This window comes from Bradysia coprophila (assembly GCF_014529535.1).
Source record: "Bradysia coprophila strain Holo2 chromosome IV unlocalized genomic scaffold, BU_Bcop_v1 contig_144, whole genome shotgun sequence".
Taxonomy (NCBI): domain Eukaryota; kingdom Metazoa; phylum Arthropoda; class Insecta; order Diptera; family Sciaridae; genus Bradysia; species Bradysia coprophila.
Window position 1 is genome coordinate 302,831 of NW_023503373.1, and position 19,421 is coordinate 322,251.

At 34.5% G+C, this 19,421-nt stretch overlaps 2 protein-coding genes across 3 annotated transcripts in view; both read right to left on the minus strand.

The window, feature by feature from the left end:
* Nucleotides 1-6,360, minus strand: part of LOC119071110 (protein kinase C, brain isozyme) — an 83,334-nt gene extending 76,974 nt beyond the window's left edge. For both annotated transcript variants that reach the window (XM_037175755.1, XM_037175754.1), the window contains exon 1: nt 5,778-6,360. In XM_037175755.1, the coding sequence (XP_037031650.1) occupies nt 5,778-5,953 (176 nt within the window). In that variant the 5' untranslated portion in view covers nt 5,954-6,360. The remainder of the gene's footprint in view (nt 1-5,777) is intronic.
* A 2,792-nt stretch (nt 6,361-9,152) lies between these two features.
* On the minus strand, nt 9,153-17,228 carry LOC119071109 (glutamate receptor ionotropic, delta-2). Its single transcript, XM_037175753.1, has 10 exons — nt 17,134-17,228; nt 16,855-17,073; nt 16,727-16,791; nt 16,485-16,667; nt 15,938-16,277; nt 11,697-11,890; nt 11,361-11,452; nt 10,350-10,556; nt 10,105-10,288; nt 9,153-10,037 (listed from the first exon to the last, which is right to left on the minus strand). The coding sequence occupies exons 1-10, from the start codon at nt 17,153-17,155 to the stop codon at nt 9,744-9,746; spliced, it is 1,800 nt and encodes a 599-aa protein (XP_037031648.1). The 5' UTR covers nt 17,156-17,228; the 3' UTR covers nt 9,153-9,743.
* Nucleotides 17,229-19,421: the final 2,193 nt, after the last annotated feature.

A 19,421-nucleotide genomic window follows, 5' to 3' on the forward strand; every position in this document is an offset into this window, starting at 1 on the left:
GTGAAATTTATGAGATTTTGGAAATTTTTGGAAATTAAATTCCTTAAAATAGGCCCTGGAAGACCAACATTATGCATGCATCAGCTCGGAGAGGGAGTTTTGGTTTATCTTTGCATCGACACTTAAAAAATGATATGCACCTATGCCCAAAAATTTATTTTGACGAGTTCTACTATGATCCGCGCCTTCGGCTTAGGATCACAATCACCAACTCGACAAAATAAACATTTGGACACAGGTGCATAATATTTATTGTAGCGATCTATCAAAAAAATATTTCAATCGAAGAAGTAGTAGATTTTGTAAACCAAAAAAAACTAGTAAAACGGTGATCACATTCCACAACGTTTACGGTATATACAGTATTACAATTCCCAAGAGAACCTTTGCCTTGGTGATGGCTGAAAGAAGAAGTTTGTAGGTGTTCAGGACAGAACTGGTCATCATTACAGCGTTTTCGTATTATTGCATTACGGGTTAATGGAGTGACGAGTGAGGATAGTTTTTTACCAATCTTTTCGTATGACTAATGAAAAATAAAAACTCAGACTAATCCCAACCATCATAGTATACCCTATCTCTTCACCTCTCAAAAGAAAATTTTACAAAATGTCAGTCACTTTTATGTATTTGAATACATATATTTAAGCAAACTTCCAAGGAATTTCCCAACGATAATGTTATTTCAAAGTTGATTAAATACACTGCATTTTCATAAAATGAAAATATTAAAAAACATAAAACACAAAAGCCAACAACATCGAAAACAACCTTATGAGAAGACTAAATATAGACGTTGCCGTAGTACATACAACGTCTATAACAGAAAATTAAATCCTATACATTTTCCTTTGTTGTTAAAACAACCCAAACTGGGATTAGACCTCCCATTAGAGAATATGTTTTGCGTAGGATTTTTTTTTTTCAACAAAAATGTAATATTACGGAAAGCTTCAAAAAGTATACAGAAAAATATCGAAACGTCCTATATAATTACGGTGAATAAGTTCTGTACATTAATAAAATACATGCTTGTGCAGAGTATGAAATAGCGAAAGAGTAGGTTGTAGCAAAGAATGAGGAATGCATTAGGTTGAATGTGGATGGTACGACAATGAGTTTCAATGGAAATCTTTAACAAAAACATTTAGCAGTTCACAAATACGTGCAGTACTTAGAAAATATTTGTCGAGCAAATATTTGTTTCCATTACTCGCTCATTGCAATTTGCAATGTAATAATCATTTTAAGTGAAGTTTGTTTCGGTAATTTATTTGACTTTCTTCGTATCATCTTGAGCTTGATATGGAATCATTTGTCTCAAAAGATTCATTTTCGTGTAGATTTTTTTGAAAGAAAGCTCTCAAAAAATAATGTTTGTTTCTAAGTTTTTAGCTTGAAGGGCACACCTTCAATTTGACGGTGTCAAAAACTCTTAATAATTTACGGACGACTCTTATTTGAGTATAGAAATTCATTATTCTCATTGTTCCTGTACTAAAGTTTAAATTAGTTGCGCGTTGTTGACACTTAATTTTGGTTTGTAAAAAGTTGTTTCTGATGGTGTCATCTAACTAAAAGTTGGAAAAGAAGAGTCTGTATTGTAGTACAGATGCGACTAGTACGTACATTAGGGTATTTCTTATCGAAATATTGCTATGGATAACAGACTCCAAACAAATTTATAGACTCCTAATCGTGAAAGTTTCCCAGAAGGGCGCGTTGGTGGAAGTGAAAAAAGATGCCAACTCTCTAAGTTTGTTTGGGGTTTGCTACCAAAGCAATATTTTGCGGCACTCTAAATTAGAAACAAAAAGTACCACAAGTTGATAAGAAATACCCTAACGTGTCTACTAGTCGCTTCTGCAACACATTTCAGATTGTTCTTTTCTTTTAGTTGGAAGAACTTTTTTCATCTCGGTATCAAAAATTAAGCAAAAATTATGAGATGTTTTTGGCGACTTGTCTAACTACTCTCAAATTAATTCAAATAAAATTGTTCTGCTCGTAAAGTCGAGGCAAAATGATTTTGGTACAGAGATCTGTTAATGCATAAATTAAATGAATTTCACATGTTAAATTTTATCAAGGTGAATAATCCTTCAGAAATCCTTGACAAAATGTAAAAGAAAAATCAATAAATCGCAAGAACAATGTCACATCGATAAAATCAAAATCCTGATGCCGCCACACATCACACATATTAAGTGCATCTCCATGGTACAGTTAATTTTCCCATCACAAAAAACCAATTGACATTCAACTGTGAAGGACTATTTAAAATGCGCAATATATGGGATAAAGAATACTGATTATGTATAGATTTTACAGAAGGAAATCACCTCCACTCTCGATGTTTAATTATGTTTATCAACAGTGAAAATTAATGAGGATATATCAATATTTAATACTCAATTCAGAAAATTGAAGTGTCTCTTAAAATGCCTATATTTTGTTAGTGTGAGTGAAAAAAAAATCTTTTTCAAATGAAACTCATTTTGTCAATGACCAGCTTTGATCATTCAAATTAAAGTTTTAAAGAGGTAAATGTTTTAACAACCTATTCCGATATATGTTTATACCAAGCTTTGTTTATTGAACCATTACATGAAACGTATTCGACACAATGTGTACACATGTACACATATCTGCTCACATCAGCTATATGAACATTACGTTTCAATTACCATTAAGGTTATTTACAAATTTTATCACTTTACTAGCCAATGGAATTATAATTATTGTAACTTCGAAAATATGGCGATGGCCACAAACATTCCACAAATTAATTTAATTAAACTTTTTTTTTTAATTTCGCTTATTACCCTGTACGTACTCATACATATAGTAAATGTGTTCGGAGGGTCTCTGAGCGGAAACAACAGAATCGATTTTTTTTAAATGAACAAAGTATATGATTGACGTGAATCAAACACTAAATCACTCGAGCTAACCATTTTCCTCACAAATTATGCGGATATTTATAGTCATCGTCATCGGAAATAGTGTTGTCAACATGCTTTTCGATCGACATTAAACTTGGCCTAAAAATCGACCGATTGATTAGGCACTTTTTTTTGATAAATATAGTGAGCGGTAATGAAATTAAAGTAGGTTACACAACTTTGGACAAATCAAGCATTGAGGGTAAAATTGAGATAAAAATGTCGTCGGTATTAAATGTTAGATTATTTTAACAATTTCGTACTACGCAAGCACTTTATACAGCCGTGTCTCTTATTATAAGAGTGTTATATGTAATCCATTATAGCAATGATGTGCTATTAATATGTTATGAAGGGAATGGAAATTTTTGAAATCTTTCTCGAGTTTTCGTCCCTTTGCATGTAACGTTATGTAAGCATCTGTCTTGGTTGATTTAAGGAATTTAACACGAACGTCGTACTTCTCTGACCGTGTTGCAACAAGCGAATTTGACTAAAATCAACCCTCTGAGATAGATACGTGAATAACAATTCCCATGCATTAATTACGAAAGTTGAAACTTTCCTTACCTAAAAGTGGAGCACAAACTATTAAATGCAACTCACAGACAAATGAACGCTGTCGTATTAAATTACATAAATTGAACATTGGTATAAGTTGATTTATGTTTTAACCATGGGGAGAAGATGTTTTTTTTATGGTTATTTCACTTAAGAACGCGAGTTAAAGTGAATTTTAATTCATATCGGTGAAACTTTACCCAAGATCTGTCCAATGGGACAGATGATGAAACAGGCTTCTTGTGTGTTTATCGATCCGAGGTGAAGCCGAGTAGTACCATTTTCAACATTTGTCCAATTGTTAAGTAATGGAATCTTACTCACTAAGGCTCCAGTAAATGCGTCATTATTTCATAGTCATGATCCTAATAACTCATTATCTGGGGGCGCAGTGAGTGAAATACCATACGTAATTGTTTGGAACTTTGTATTTTGCCTTGTGTTGTTGCATCCATAGCCTTCGGTCACTTGACAAAATAAAAAGTTTCAAGCAAGGACGTTTGGTGAACAAATAACTATTATGGAACGTGAATAACTTTGACGTGAGTACTTTCATTTCAGGCCTGTTTTGTACACCAAATACTGTTTATTGTACTATTGGAAGTCCTAATAGTCGTTCAAACAAAAATTCGATTTCTAAGTTGTTGGCGAACGTTTTATTCCTCCTATTGATGCGAACCATATTATAATTATAGACAGCCATTGAAAAACAAGGCTAGCCGTACCATTATATACATTTGTTAGAATAAAAATTGTTCAAGTGTACATAGAAAAGAGTTGAATTGAAACTTCATATTTGTAAGTATTTTAACCTCTCACAGACATCAATCATATTCTATGTTAGGATATTCGTCGAATCTATTGCTTGCTTCAACAAACTACTTTCGACAGATTGCTACGTATTTGGCTATAACGTTAGCTATAATGTCGTGGTTGTCGATAATAAATGATACAAAAATAGTTATTTGTTACCCGAGGGAGGTAAGGGAGGGTGCTGACACACGAGTCACCCGAGAAAATGAAATTTCCTACTTTTCTTCCTGAGATCGACACATAATTTTTCACAACAAAGGCCACCGAAGTTTCACCGCAGGGGAGAAAATGATTATTTTCGAAACAAGTGACGATAAGTAGGACTTTCCGTTGCCTTTATTGTAAAAACGTTGGATACAACTCGATGATACATGCTTTTTTAGGCACACGATGTGAATTGTCACACTCGGCCTACAGCCTCGAGTGACACTCGAGTCTTCACATCTACTACCTAAAAAAGCATTTATCACTCGGTTGAATAAATAACTATTCCATACATAGGACCCGAAAAGTGCGACTTCGTCGCACTTTTTCTCCGTCCAATATGAAAAATACTATGCGTACCACGGACTAAAGGTCTTTTTTAGCGTATTCGCGTAAACTTCTCACACGCAAAAAAAGACTTTAAGTCCTAGGTACGAAATGTACTATTTTCTCGCCTGTGTTGTGAAAAATATGTTCTCGTGCCGGAGACCATGTAAATATATTGAAAACATTGAAATTTTGTCTAACTATAAATTTCGAGTTGTTGTGCAGAAGTCAGAAAAATAGACACGAAAGGTAAATTTCCCTTCATGAATTTCATTTTTGAAATGAAATTCCTTCGGGGCTGAATTGTGTGGTTATATAATCATCTCATTCCCAAAGGATTTTATCTTACATACCTTTTTATAGCTTTAAGTTAAATCCCTGAAGGGGTTTAAAAAACCCATTCTCACTCAGTCGAAAATTTATTCAATCAAACTCGAAATTTTCCTCCGTGTGTATATTCAAATTGTACGGTGCTTTTTCCCTAATCAAAACATTTTTTTTCGAATTTTCCTTTACATTTTACTATTATCTGTAATCTTCATCAGAGCAACAGCATTCTGTTGTGTCTCTGCACTAACCCTACACCACCAAAATCAACAAGTAATTTTCCAAATTGTATCCGAATTTTGTAAGACAGGTCATGCCCACATATGTACCAATATTCGCGCCAAACAACGTAAATAAACAATCTTTGTATATATCAAAGGGTTTATCTAAATTTTCCAAAATTTATGTTTGAATAAGCATTGAAGACGGAATTATTTTCCTTTGTAAACGTAAACGAGGCTTTAAATCAAATTTCAAAATTAAAAAAACCTCAATGCAAAACGAAAATAAATCGTTAGATCAAATATTTGGTTAACAACATCATTAGTTTGTTTATGCATACCAAAACAAAACAAAAAATTCATATATAAAACCACTTACCATATAAAATCCTTACAATGCGAACAGAACGTCGGCTGCTTGAAGAATCTTGGTATAAATCGATGATCCTTAACATTGTAGATGTTTTTCTTTTTCAATGCACCCTTACGACCTCGTTGTCGTAGATTAATTTTATTCTCCTGCTCTTCGGACATATTATCATCAGCATCAGCCATGTTAATAAGATTGGTATTTCTTCACCTCACTTAACACGCAATATTTTATGTAAAATCAATAAAAATTCTCCCCAAAGTTTATCTTAAAAATTATTCTGTGTGTCGGCAGCGAACTATTACCACCGAACGAGGAAGAAAACGAAAAATAAAAATTCCGCACACTTCTACTATATTTCACAATACCAAATCAACTGATTCAGTGAGAAAAATAAATGATCAGGAAACGCCACTTAAAAAGAGCAATTTTTTTTCTTCTATAGAAATTTTGTTGTTCAGTAACACCAATAAAAAGCCCGGGCAGAAAATATTAATTTTTTCTGGTACAATATAACACACTTTTGTATTATCAATTTTCAGTTCCGGCACACCATCAACGGGGTCTGACTGCACACGTCTGACTGCTCCGACCTAGCAAATCGAAGTGAAGTGAGTGCAAAATTCCGTGCTTCTGTGAGTTTCGGATTGTGAGTTTAATTAGTGAAGGAGCAAAAAGGTAAAACGAAAAACATGTGTGAGATGAGAACGTATATAAAATCGACACCAACAACATTTTTCTCATATCATAACGCTTACGAGAGAATTTGTTTGGGTTTTTTTTCCGCTAAATATTATCGTATATTCCCTACTTGTTTGATATCGTGACCACTGAAATGGTTTTGATATGAAGAATTGTCCAAAAAGAAAATATTCAGGTCGGTCGGTACGCCTTCTAAAAAAAAATTCTCTCTTTTTGTTTTGACAGATCAATGTTTGTTTGAGAAATCTCTTCACAATATACACTGCATGGAAACGCCATAGTTTCTTCAGCACGATAGCCAGCTTCGTGCACGATTCCGTAGTAAAATGCTTTTTCTTCTTAGCAGATCATGCGCATTTTCCATAAATGAAATTCTTTCTAACGTTTAATTAAAGCATACGTTTATGATGGTGGGCTTTTGTATGTGTGTGTGTGTGTGTACAAACAAATAGTGTGCTACACAAACAAATATTGCTTTGCTATATGGATTTTCTAGTAATACCACCACACCATACAATTGGTTTGCAAATGTAGAGCAGTCTATTAAAGGTAAATTTACAGGGTGTTTCGACAAAATAGATTTCAGTAATCAAAAATGTTGTTAGATGGTAGGTACAATTATTTTGAAGTAGGAGATTTTATCATTTGTTTGAGCTTGCCAAAGTTTTACTCAATTTTCATAACAATTTTTCCTGCATGAGTTGACAGAATCATTATAAAGAGCGCAACTACATAAATTTTCCTTGGACAACTGTTATCATTTCCCGCTTTACATTTCAAAAAAAAAGATTGTGGATTTGAGCTCTATTTCACAGGACTCTCAATGATTGACTCTGTCGGCAAGTCGGTCACTTCTATCACTTCATCGAACAATATTTTCATGGACGATCGAAAATGTAATTTCCTAACAAATAATTTTGATTTTTAAATTTCGTATCTCAATAGACCGTGCTATCGCTGATTTTTGCGGTAGTGACGATAACAATTACCACAATCTATCGAATACCACATTTTCTTACGAACGCTAACTGTGGAGCACATAAAACAGAAGAAAGACTTACCATTGCGAATCAGCACTCATGAAAGAAAACTATCACTTCAAGTAAAAGTGTTTCTAATGACAGCTACCAAATAGAATACTACTTTGTATGAAAATTTGTTTCGACTTTTTTTTCAGTGCTGAAAATTGTTCGATACACTGTCGAGTTTCAGTACTGTATTAGTTATTTAAATCACATGGGTCGAAAAACGATTTTTAAAAATTCGAGGTGTATGCGTGTTTGTGAACCGAGGTTTACCGAGGTTCACAATCGCATTCGAATGTTACAATACCCTCGAGGCTCACACATACACCTCGAATTTTTAAAAATCTTTTTCGACCCGAGTCATTTAATGGCTTTTACATTCGCCTTTCATCGAAAATCACGAAAAACACCAAAAATTATCAATTTAATCGAAAACTAAGCACCAAACAAACACAAAATATGTCGATCACTTCAATAGCACACAAAAATATTGCAACAACACGACAACGATTCTTGACAGCATTCGTTTTTGAAGAGAGAGAAGTCTCTCAGTTTGCTATGTCTACTACAATTATGATCGATTTGTATCATATACACGGCGCTTTCCAGTTTGTTAACTCTAGGTTAACAATTTCCAATATTTCATCCCTAGAGATTACAAATTCCAATATTTCATCCCTAGAGATTACAAATTTGTCTATGTGTTAGCGGTGAACATTTTGACATTTTCTAAATATGCGAATTCGATTTAAAGTCGTATTTTCGATGGAAGGCGAATGTAAAGATCATTTTCATGTGTCGGGGCCGAAAATGAGGGAGTTTCGATATTTTTCACAGGTTTTCGACCCCTTACATGAAAATTTTTTTGAGTATCTGTTTTGGACGATTGATTTTAGGCACTTTCGCATGTAGCCCTCACTTCGTTCGGGCTACAACAAGCGAAATTGCCTAAAAACAATCGTCCAAAACAGATACACAAATAACTATTTCATGACTTTGTAAACGTCAGACATATCCCAACTGTCAGACATGTCGAAAATATCGAATGAATTGAACGAACGATTTTCATATAAAAATCAGTAAATTGAACGCAGTTAACGTCAATTGGTTGAGGTTAAGGACTACTTGACGAAAAATTAAGTGGAGTTACGTTGACAAGTACCGTATAATGAAAATGATCTATTTAGAGTACCACTCATGCTTGAAGTGCACGACACTAAATAGTAACGGACTCCGGTGACACTGCTGAGCTGTTTTTTGTGAAAAACGTTGTATTTACCTTGCTACGTGTTGGCCACAATCAACACTCTCGAAATGCAGCTCCCAACTTTTCTTCCCTCGTTAAACAAATAACTATTTCTTATGATCATTCAAATTTGCGAGCTACTTAACCAAACGTTTTTTAATGAAAATGGAATGCATTAAGCCAGATAAAATGTCAAAAATCTTCAAATTTATCCGCTTTCTTTCGAATTAAATATTGGTGGAGGCTCTAAAAATCTGATGTATCCACCACATCATTTTTGTGCATCAACGTCCAAGCGATTATTAACATAAGACTGAACTCGAACTGTCTTTATGTTTTTCTGATTTCGACGTTGTTCATTGATTTTACTTTCAGGATTTGTTCATACCATCGGAATAAAAAAATCACAAATTTTCAATTCAATCTACAAAGTTTATTATTGAAAGATAAGAATTTAGAGTTACATCGATGGTTGATTTTTGAAACAAAAACTGTGCATGACAACAACCGACAGTAACATTCATTTTTTCAATTTTTTGTTCTTTAAAATAGTACAACAGTTCACTGTTATCCATAAGAGTGCTGACTGATTAGCCTAGCTTAGCATCACTGATTCCTTGTTAGTCTGGTAAAAAAGGACCAAACGTTTACAGCTTCGTTTCTCTTTAAATTGAAGTGGAACTATCGCGACTCTGTCGCTAGACTCTCAATAGAGAAAATTGTGTTCTTAAACTTATATGCTAATATAGGGCCTTCTTTGGTGAATGAGATGTTTCCAGCCATGATCTCGAGGTACTAGCATGCGTTAGGAAAAGTACCTATAGCATAGCCAGCTTTTTCCTACATTCCAAAGATTGAGAACCTCCCTCCATACAAAGAGACAGAAAAAAAAACTTTTGGGCAGACTGCGCCAAAAACTGAGTGGAAAACAATGCAATCTGGTCCTTATTTACTAATTTGAAACGTACTTCAATAATGAATCAAACACAAATTACAAATGATTCACTTTGTGTAAGAATATTGAAATAGTGCAGCTGAAGGTGTGCGTAGCGGAATCAATCTTTGTACTCCATCTTCTCCTTTGACAACCATATATTCTCGTCCATTTATGTATTGAGTATTTTTGTTTTCCGTTTCTGATAAGGTCCAGATATTATCTTTGCGACTTCGATTATATAACGTTGCATAAGCTGGTGGTGGTGTAATAGTAAGAGCATCTGATTTATTGGCTTTTTTCGCATACGGATCTTTGATATTGTGGCCTTTCTGACGGTTTAGAAGGATTCTGAAGAGTATCTAGAAGAGTTTGGTAACATTGTTGATCATTTCATTGAACTTAACGAATTTATATCGGCCAATTTACCTCCGTCAAAAATATAACAGCACCGGTACCGAAGCCAGCCAGCATTATCTGATAAGTCATCAACAAATCTCCGTTTCTCAATTGCCTCTCCGTGCCACCTAAATTTTGTGGACAAATCTCAGCCTTCGGCAATTCTTCCCACAACATATACTTTACAATTCCTGACTCGACAAGATGTAGAAGTCTATGGTAAATGAAAACTGTTAATTGTTTTGTGCAATTATTTTGGATGAGTTTTCTCATACTCGGGATCGAAAAGACTGCTCCAGGCCGAATTTTTGGGATAAGCAAATGCCCGTTTACGTGTCATAAAGGGCTTGGTAGCAATAGCGAATGGACAGTGCGCTTTTTCTTCGATACTGATGGTTTTGCGGCGCTTATAATCCTCGTAAATTAGATGGTTCATAGCAGGTCGATCTCTGATAAAGACGTAGTTTTCCTTTTGAACGTAGCTGAAAGGAATTTATAAAAAAGAAGTAACTTTTTGTAAGAATGTCATCTTTTATCTACAGCGAATTCAAAAATAAATAATAGGCTCTGGCTACTGGGGCCTCTTACAGGTCATCTTCAAGTACGTTTGAAACGCCATCCACGTTGAGAAATAATATCCCCGTTATTAAAATTCATACAAATCAATACCCTCTCTAGCAACCTAATTTGCCTAATTTACCCAGTCGCTGAAATGATCGGTTTTTCGGTTTTTCACTCTAAAGACTTCGAATTATATTTGTCTCACTCGCACTTATGGCAATTCCAAGTGAATGGTAAAGAAATTAGTCAACAGTATATGATTCTACAACAAGCAAAGGAATAATGTGGTATTTTGGCAGCGTCAAAACGACGTTTGTTTGCTAGGGAGGGTATTGTGTAAATGGATGAATGAACGAAACTAAAGTGAGCTTACGGATGAAAGTACCTGTTTCGGTTATATATCGTTATATATGACATTACCTCAACACTATAATATCTACCTTGAAAAACACTTCGATCAAAAGAAGTAATAGATTCGACGCAATGATATTGCTGACATGAGAAAATACTTCCATTGAAGAAGTAACACATGATAATGATATTATTGACATGTTTGCTAATAAACGAGAAAGTTTAAATACGTGACAAACGTTTGTCAACACGAAAATCTATACATTTTCACCGGAAAAAATGTTTCCGAGACCTCATTGACAAGATCTCACCACATACTCTTATCATCGCTGTCGCTGACATGTATATCAACTCGTTGTTATTGTCAAACTTACCGTTCTAATGTTGCTACATCATCATTTGTCTCTGTGAAAACACCACGTTTCTTTTCAACCATTTTCAATAGTTGGCTGAGGGCTTCATTTCTCTGAAAATAAAACGAATTGACTGATAACGCAATTCCAACAGAAGAAGAACGAGTGTCTGAATTTCAAATACAAATCACAACAAACAATAAATCATCATCTTTTCTCCGACTGTAAATAATCCACTAAAATTCTAATAATTCCACTCAATATGCAAAAGAAATCCATTTTATCCATTCACTCATTTGTAACATATTACCATCACACCCGTTTTTGCATTCACTCAATAATAACACTGATTCTTACATTTTTGATAGCATATTCAACTCCACTGCCGCGTTGAGCGACAAAATATTTGTTGTTGCTAATGATATCATTTACATCGTTGATTGGTAAAGTAAATTTGGATAGAGTTAAAAATGCAGTTAAATTTGCGGTGTAAAAAGATGTTAGTATTGTGATAAAAATCCACCACGTAGCAAATAGTAGACGTGTTGAATCTGTAAACAAATAAGATTGCATTCAGTTTTGTTAGTCAAATACGATCATGATTTTGTATGTTTGAGGCTGTTTATCACGATGGTAGATAGAACTAATTTTCGGCTTGGAATCTTGGAAATGAGAAAAAAGAGAGTTTTCATCACTCAATTACTTATTACAATCTTCCTGGATTTTTAGAGGAAATAGTATTTTACATGCTACATGCGTCGAAAACCGTACTTTTCATGTTTAAAGCACTTCTTTCAACGCCCTCAGCATGTAAAATCCATTACATAACTCGGGATAAAAATGAAAAGTCTCGTTTTCGTGTGTTTATTGACCTCGGCTTAGCCTAGGATCAACAGTATTCACACGAAAACTTCTACTTTTCATCTTTTTATCCCTAGTCATGTAAAATACTATTACAAAACTGGGGTAAAAAGATGAAAAGTAGAAGTTTTCGTGTGAATTTTGTTGATCCGTGGCGAAGCCGAGGTCAATAAACACACAAAAAACGAGATTTTTCATTTTTATCCTGAGTTATGTAATGGAATTTACATGCTGAGGGCTTCGAAAGAAGTGCTTGAATCATGAAAAGTATAGTTCTCGACGCATGTAGCATGTAAAGGTAATTGGATTAGTCGAAATATTTCTTAAAAATGTTAATTGTGAATTGTAAAAAATAAAAAAATAAAAATAAAAAGGTTTGCAGAATTCGAACCAACGTTACAAGAAATTAACTGATCAACAACCCTATGCCTTAGCCGACTCGGCCACAGAAGCTGATAGATAATGTCACGTTTCATTGTTATAGTTTAACAACAAATTTACAATCACATCTGATTACAATAAATTGTTCGATGAGAGTTGAGAGGACAGATCCATCTGTGACAATTATTTGGCCTTACTTAACAATCGTGTGCATATACATAACTTCTAAAATGACTACTTGCACATATTTCATTCGTTGAGGACAATACAGTACAATACTATCAAAGTCTGATTACAATTACATTCGATGGGATGACAGAGCCACTAATAGCATTTATCTGAAAGATGTTGCACCTTCCTCGTCGAACATTAGCATGCAATGCATACATGCATACATCAATGTTTCGATTTGTTCTGTCGGGTCTACGTAAATAACATAACATTAGGCTTTGTGGGTTGTGATATGAATAATAATATAATCTACGGCATCGCAAGCAACTTTGTCGTAGTTAGTTAGCGCGTTATCCTGTAGATTAATATTTTAATGTTCTGCCTCAGGTTCGAATAAGATAATTTTTTTTATCCAATAATTGCATAAATAACGGACACCGTTCCTCCAGATTTTCATAATTGTGTACCATTTTCAAATACCTTCAACAGGTCATGCCCACTTTGTTCAGAAAAGGCCACTCACGGTGGACATCATTAATGAACAGACTTATGGGCTAACTCGATATTGCAATTTTGCGTCACTCTCCTGTATGTGGTGGTCACAAAACATTATCTGACAAATTCGTTTAAAGTACAGAAAAATCCACTTAACAAATAAGTTCAACAATCTTTATCCTTTTAGTTCAGTGAAATCATTGCTGCTATTCAATGAATTTCATTTTTCGATACGATGATCGTTAGTCACAATTTTTTCGATTTCGATAAAGTTTTGCGACCACATGAGAGTGACGCAAAACTAATTAATTGAATGTTTGAAACGCCTAGGAAGAAGAAATATCAATTCTAAAATAACTTCGTAAAAGTAAAGTGAATACTAGTTAAGAGTTTTTTAAGAGAACTATGGTCAATTGTGAAATGCTGCCCTTTAAAAGAAACAAAGTTAAAAAGCAGGAACTGTAACCATTTACCTCTTTACTCCACATCGTTTTATATGTAAGATCGAAGATTAGTGTCAAGTTGTCTGCTTAACAGATTGAAATCTTATTTCATTTGTGACACACATTTAGTCATTAAACGATTCATTAGCCGGAGCTCATCAGGTAAATTGTCGTCGTTATCGATAATAGATGATAATATATAGATGACCGTAAAAGGTTTTTCTAATTGATAGCGGAATCACTTGTAATTTATTCCATTTGATTTTCACCGTGAACGTAATACATTGCAAACAAAGGGCTGTCCGCAGACAGGGGAAAACATTTGAGGAAGCTGTGCAGAACTATTTTACAAGACAGCTGAATATTATGTTCCGCATATATGTACATTTTACATACTGACCACACTAAGTGCAGCTAAGATGTACATTGTACTGCTATATGTTAACAATTGTACTTGTCCCGAATTTGTACAGTGTAGTGCAGTACATTTTTCGTGGTAGTTGAACAGTACTATTGTACTGTTAAACCGTCTATTGAGCTATAATATGTACAAGTTAGATGAGAATGATGCCCTGCTCGCTCAACTGAATATAAATGCATTTTAGTTGTAAGTCTATAAAGCTACGTTACACATCTGTACTTGTCCCGCTTCAAAAAAATGTTCAGCTGTGCTGAAAATAATTTTTTTGGGTGGAGGTGAGAAATTTGTGAAATCACGACAGAGTAAAGTTAACCAGGCAGGAGCGCTGATCGCAGATTTGACTAGGGACCTGAATAATCTAGTAGCCCCATATTTTTTGCGAATAAAATTTTTCAATTTATGTCAGTGTTCATTTGAGTTCATTTTCATACAGTATATTAGGTCCCTTATTTGACGTTTCGAAAATGAACCGCTCCTGCCTGGCTTATTTTACTCTTTCGTGGTGAAATCAATTTGAACGATGTGAAGTTATTGGAGTACTTGTCTTTGCCTTTTATTGATATTTGAGATGTAATGATGTGTGATATCCTGTTGATAAATGGTTAAATAAGTTTAAATGCAATTAGTGTGAAAGGTGAATGATAATTGTCACCAAGTCGTGATGAAACTCTACATTAAAATAGAGAATCAAATTCGAGGGCATGTGTTAACCACAATTCTTATCATCAACCATCAAATCGTTGAAAACACAAATTAATAATAATTCTATATGGGAGATATATAAAACTTCAAATGAATTAAAATTAAATATTCAAAATGTATGTAAGTGACCTTGACTGCTTTATGATAAAACTTCCCCGATTGTAAATAATCATAGTAATGTATTGCATCAAGCTCGCTCATGATCATTAATTTTATTCATGATATATTGATATAATGGCTCATGGAAATGAGCTTCGTAATAATATGCAATTCAGGGGGAAAAAACTGTTATGTACGCGTCTGTGTCAACGAATCGATAATAAAGACAGAAAAAAAGCTTTTCATACAAAATGGACAGCTTTCATTGAATATATTATGATGCGAGAGCAAATATTGAATTGGACATAACATAATATTTTCAATGTTATGGGTGTAGTTCAGTTCAAGCAACTAAAAACTAAATTTAGAGTTGAACTTTTGATTGGATATCGTCATTGATTGGGGTAGGCTGTAATTTCTATAATGACATTCGGTGAAGAGCAATGATTCTTATTTACAATTGATTTAGAGTTTTGGGACAGTCTAGGCTATACATGAGTAGTCAGAGTACTTCGAGAAATACCGGGATTTTAGGGACAACAATAATTCGAGAAAATCTTTTAAAAACGGCTGAACGCGTACTTATGAACTTTCACTAATCTTTACTTGAATCTCGTTGATATGGTCTTATGATTTTTGATGGAAAAGTGTATCGGAAATCTGACAAGTGCATTCGTCAGATTGAGTATCTTCACTAAATGGCTTACTTTTAGCGAGACTTTTAGTTTCTGTTAGGTAGCGAAGGAACACATTTTCAATAAAACTTGACACTCCGTGAATATGCGATACATTCCTCTATCAAAAATCAAATTCCAAAGCCTCAATGAAAAACGTAATCGCTCAATTTTATGTTTGCTACAGGCGCGCCTGCTCATAATCCGCCCCTGCTTCCTTAGTTTTATCAAAAGCATTGCTATTAGAGATTTTTGGCCCGAGCTCATCGTCGTTTTTGTCGTTGTGGTCGAAAACCGACCCACTTCGTTAAGGAACTTCATAATTTAACTAAAAACTACTTTAAAACTCACCTGCGACTGGTGATAAAGTGCTGCCTTGTTTCATGAGAGCACCATACACGAACCACACACAATTTGGTAGTGCATACACTTTTTGAGAATTGTCACGAGTCAAATTATTCCGTACAATTATCAGGCCATATATAATCGGTCCGACGGCAAACAGCGAAACGAATATCAAAATCCAAACATTTCGATTGAATGGAGCCAATAGACCAGATCCAGTGGCCGATTCGGCTGGACGCTTCATTATCATCATCCATTCTCCTTCATCCAGAGTCGTTGTCGAATAGTCCACGTACAGGCGAGCGTCAGAAATGACTGGGAGGAACGCTGCGACCATGTCAGCACCCTAAATTTTAATCCACACATTAGGAACTTTATAGTTTGTTGTTGATCAGTATTTGTTGCTTGAAAAAGCGATGTCAGAAACGAGGAAGCAGAAAAAAATCGAAGAAAAATGAAAAATATGTGAAAAAAGGATTCATAAATTTCCACTCCTGATTTTAGTGTCGACGCATACGAAAAGTGCGTTTTAAAAGAAAACTTTTCACAGTACCGTTTTATTGACTGCTTCAATCAAACTTCCAGTCATATCATCGGTGGACCCAACTTTGTTTACCGGTGGTTCGGTAACGGCATACGTAAAATTAAATTTGTCTGCCAAAAAATCTAGAATCAGGAAAGCAACGCCCTTGTACCCAAATGTTCCATTCGCATCTTTGTAGCTCAGCGGATAATCCTAAAGATATAATCACACCATGAACGTTTTCAATTAGTTTTCTATCGATATGCTCTCACTTCTAATGTAATTATATTTAATTTTGAGCCGTTCAACTTCTGACGTATTTCATCCAGAGCAAATTCTATGAGAATCAAAAATTTCATTATTTCCGGTCATTTTACTTAAACGCAAATAGTTGAAAGACCTTTTAACTCCTTCGAACTGGTCAAATTATTTTCGACGGTATTAAAAGCGAGCTCAGTCGCATTGGGTAACATATATCCCACACAAGTTTCATTTCTGGGTTTAATGCAACTATCAATTAGCCAATCAGCCTGACTAGGTGATTTCTCCAAACGAATATAATCACAGGTTATGTTCAAACACAATGAAGTCAAAATCAGGTCAATTCCGCTCATATTTACTGAATTTCATAATTTAAAAATTTAAGTCAAATGATTCCTTTGGCTGGGCTCAAAGTTACCGAAAGCTTTAAGCTTCAACATCTAACTGAATGAAACTGACGAATGTGATGTAAACTTGACCAACATAAAATTTATGGAATATGAAATGTCCATTCTATTGTCTCTTGCATTATGTGACAACGATATAATAAAAAAAAATTGATTATTTTCCTCCCTCCCATGCATGTGATTTTTATTCATTATTCTTTTTTGTTATTTCGTGTTATTATTACCCCGCCGTCGTCGCTATTTACTTACCATTTATAATTAACATTGAAAATATTGTTTATTGCTTGGGCGTTCTAATGTGATCGCGTACGGGGCAAATTGTTCATATGTAATTTTAACATGATATAGCTAGCAGTAAACACTTCGTGGCTTTAGTTACAGAAACATGTGGTTGTTGATGCATAAAATCGAGTGATGTGACTATAATCGAGTTGAATTATCGAGTATTTTATTATTGGTATTACTGAGGGTGTGTTGTGCCACCTGATTAATCAGGTAAGACTTCTGAGTTAGCCTTCCATTCTAGCCACTGTGTTATACTAGAACGACTACTGACTGCACTGTTATACGCTTTCTATTTGAATACTATTTAAGTGTCCATTCCACTCAACAAAAAGTACTTCGTGAGAAAGCCGTGAGAGAGCGAGCTGTCAAATAAACAAAGAAAAAATTGAAAAAAATCAATTTTGTCTCTCACACGGAGTCCTTTTTTGGTAAGAGGAAACTAAGCATTAGCCTCAAAACTTAAGAATGAATTTGCGAAAAGAAAGAGGGTTAAGACTGTTGAAATGAATTTTTTGGCATTTTTTTCCTCCATAATTATTCTTCACCATTTACTAAAAAAAAATACATTCGTCGAGTCTCTACCCACGTATCGTTTGGTATCGTTGGAAAGTAGAGACCCGTAGTAACGAGGTCTGACAGGTTTTTTGTTTTTTAATGGCTTTATGGCGGCAGAGGAGCCCTTAGAAGTTCTCCGACGTAGTCAAATTTTCTCAATTTCCTGTCACAACCTTGGACCGACGGCCAACGGCATCCGTAGTATCGTTGGACTCCTGGTGGACTACTCTCTACTATCCTTTGTCAAACTTGTTTGGTCGCTGCTGTTCAAGAGATTCCGAAACCGAAAACCATATACTGATTTTCAATGTCTAGCGCTTCCACACACGGACCTTTCGACCTTTCTTTTGGGTATGTATCACAGCGTCTTTCTAAGCACTACTAACCTGCACACTTCCAATTGAATCGTCTGTTTATTGGCGAAATAATTCAACTTTTAGTTCACAAATAAATAACCACCCAACAACCAGAAAAAAGTTGTTCCACAAACTTGTCAGGGGAGACTAACGATTCTATAGAGCCATCGATCATTCGGATCGGATGTGGCTTGAATCTCAGTTGTTCGATACCTTGGCAAATTCATTCTTAATTTATAATAATTGCCATTGACCCGACGAAAGTCGGGTAAATAATTTCATTACTACATACCATTCACCTTACACTTACCGTTTATACTTTTAGCTTTCAATTAAGGATTGATCGATAACTTATTTTAGTTCAGTTGATGACTGGTGATAATAGAATACCTATAATACCTGTAATTGTGGTATGTGAAGTTGATAAAATTGTTTGACGATTTGTAATTAATGTTTTGTATTCTGTGGTTCAATTCTGATTAAGTAATTGTTTTTTTCGATGACCCGACTAATGTATTTATTGTGATGGTGTTGCATCATTATAATTTCATATTGGAAATACCTGAGACAAATTATACTTAGGGAAATACATGGAGATGAAAGCGAGGATAAAAGAAACGTGCTCCAATGGAACTCTTAACTGTCACAATTTTACCTAAAAAGTAAAATATTGAAATATGTTCAGCAACTTCCTTTGTTACTTCCTTTATTTTTAGTAAATTTTCGCTAGAGTTTGATATCAAATCCTTAACTTCTTTAGATTTACGTTTCTTTGGGAATAGTTTAATTAATCGAAAAACCCATTGATTGAACGGCTACTTCCTCGATTCGTTGTTCATATTTTGTATGTAATATCTGTAATTCTCTAATTGTAGCTATGATAAACGTTGTTCTAAACACTGTAATTTCGTCTTGCTGGATGAATAGGTAATAAAATTGATTCTTTAAACACAACCGGTTTGTGAAACTTTACGTGGCCCATGTGGATGGTAAAATCAATGAATTAAATTAAAGTCTTGTGCATGAAACACCTTGAACCTGACTTTGAGGAAGGTTGAATATGACTATAAATCTACTACTTTGTCGTCCGGAGTCTCAAAAAA

Excerpts from the sequence above, each read along its gene's own strand:
- LOC119071109 (XM_037175753.1), bottom strand. The coding sequence starts at position 17,155 with ATGTTGAAGCTTAAAGCTTTCG. Across the intron at positions 16,792-16,854 it reads CAGTTCGAAGGAGTTAAAAG|AATTTGCTCTGGATGAAATA; the intron begins GTCTTTCAACTA and ends TGATTCTCATAG. Across the intron at positions 16,278-16,484 it reads TTGAAGCAGTCAATAAAACG|GGTGCTGACATGGTCGCAGC; the intron begins GTACTGTGAAAA and ends ATTAAAATTTAG.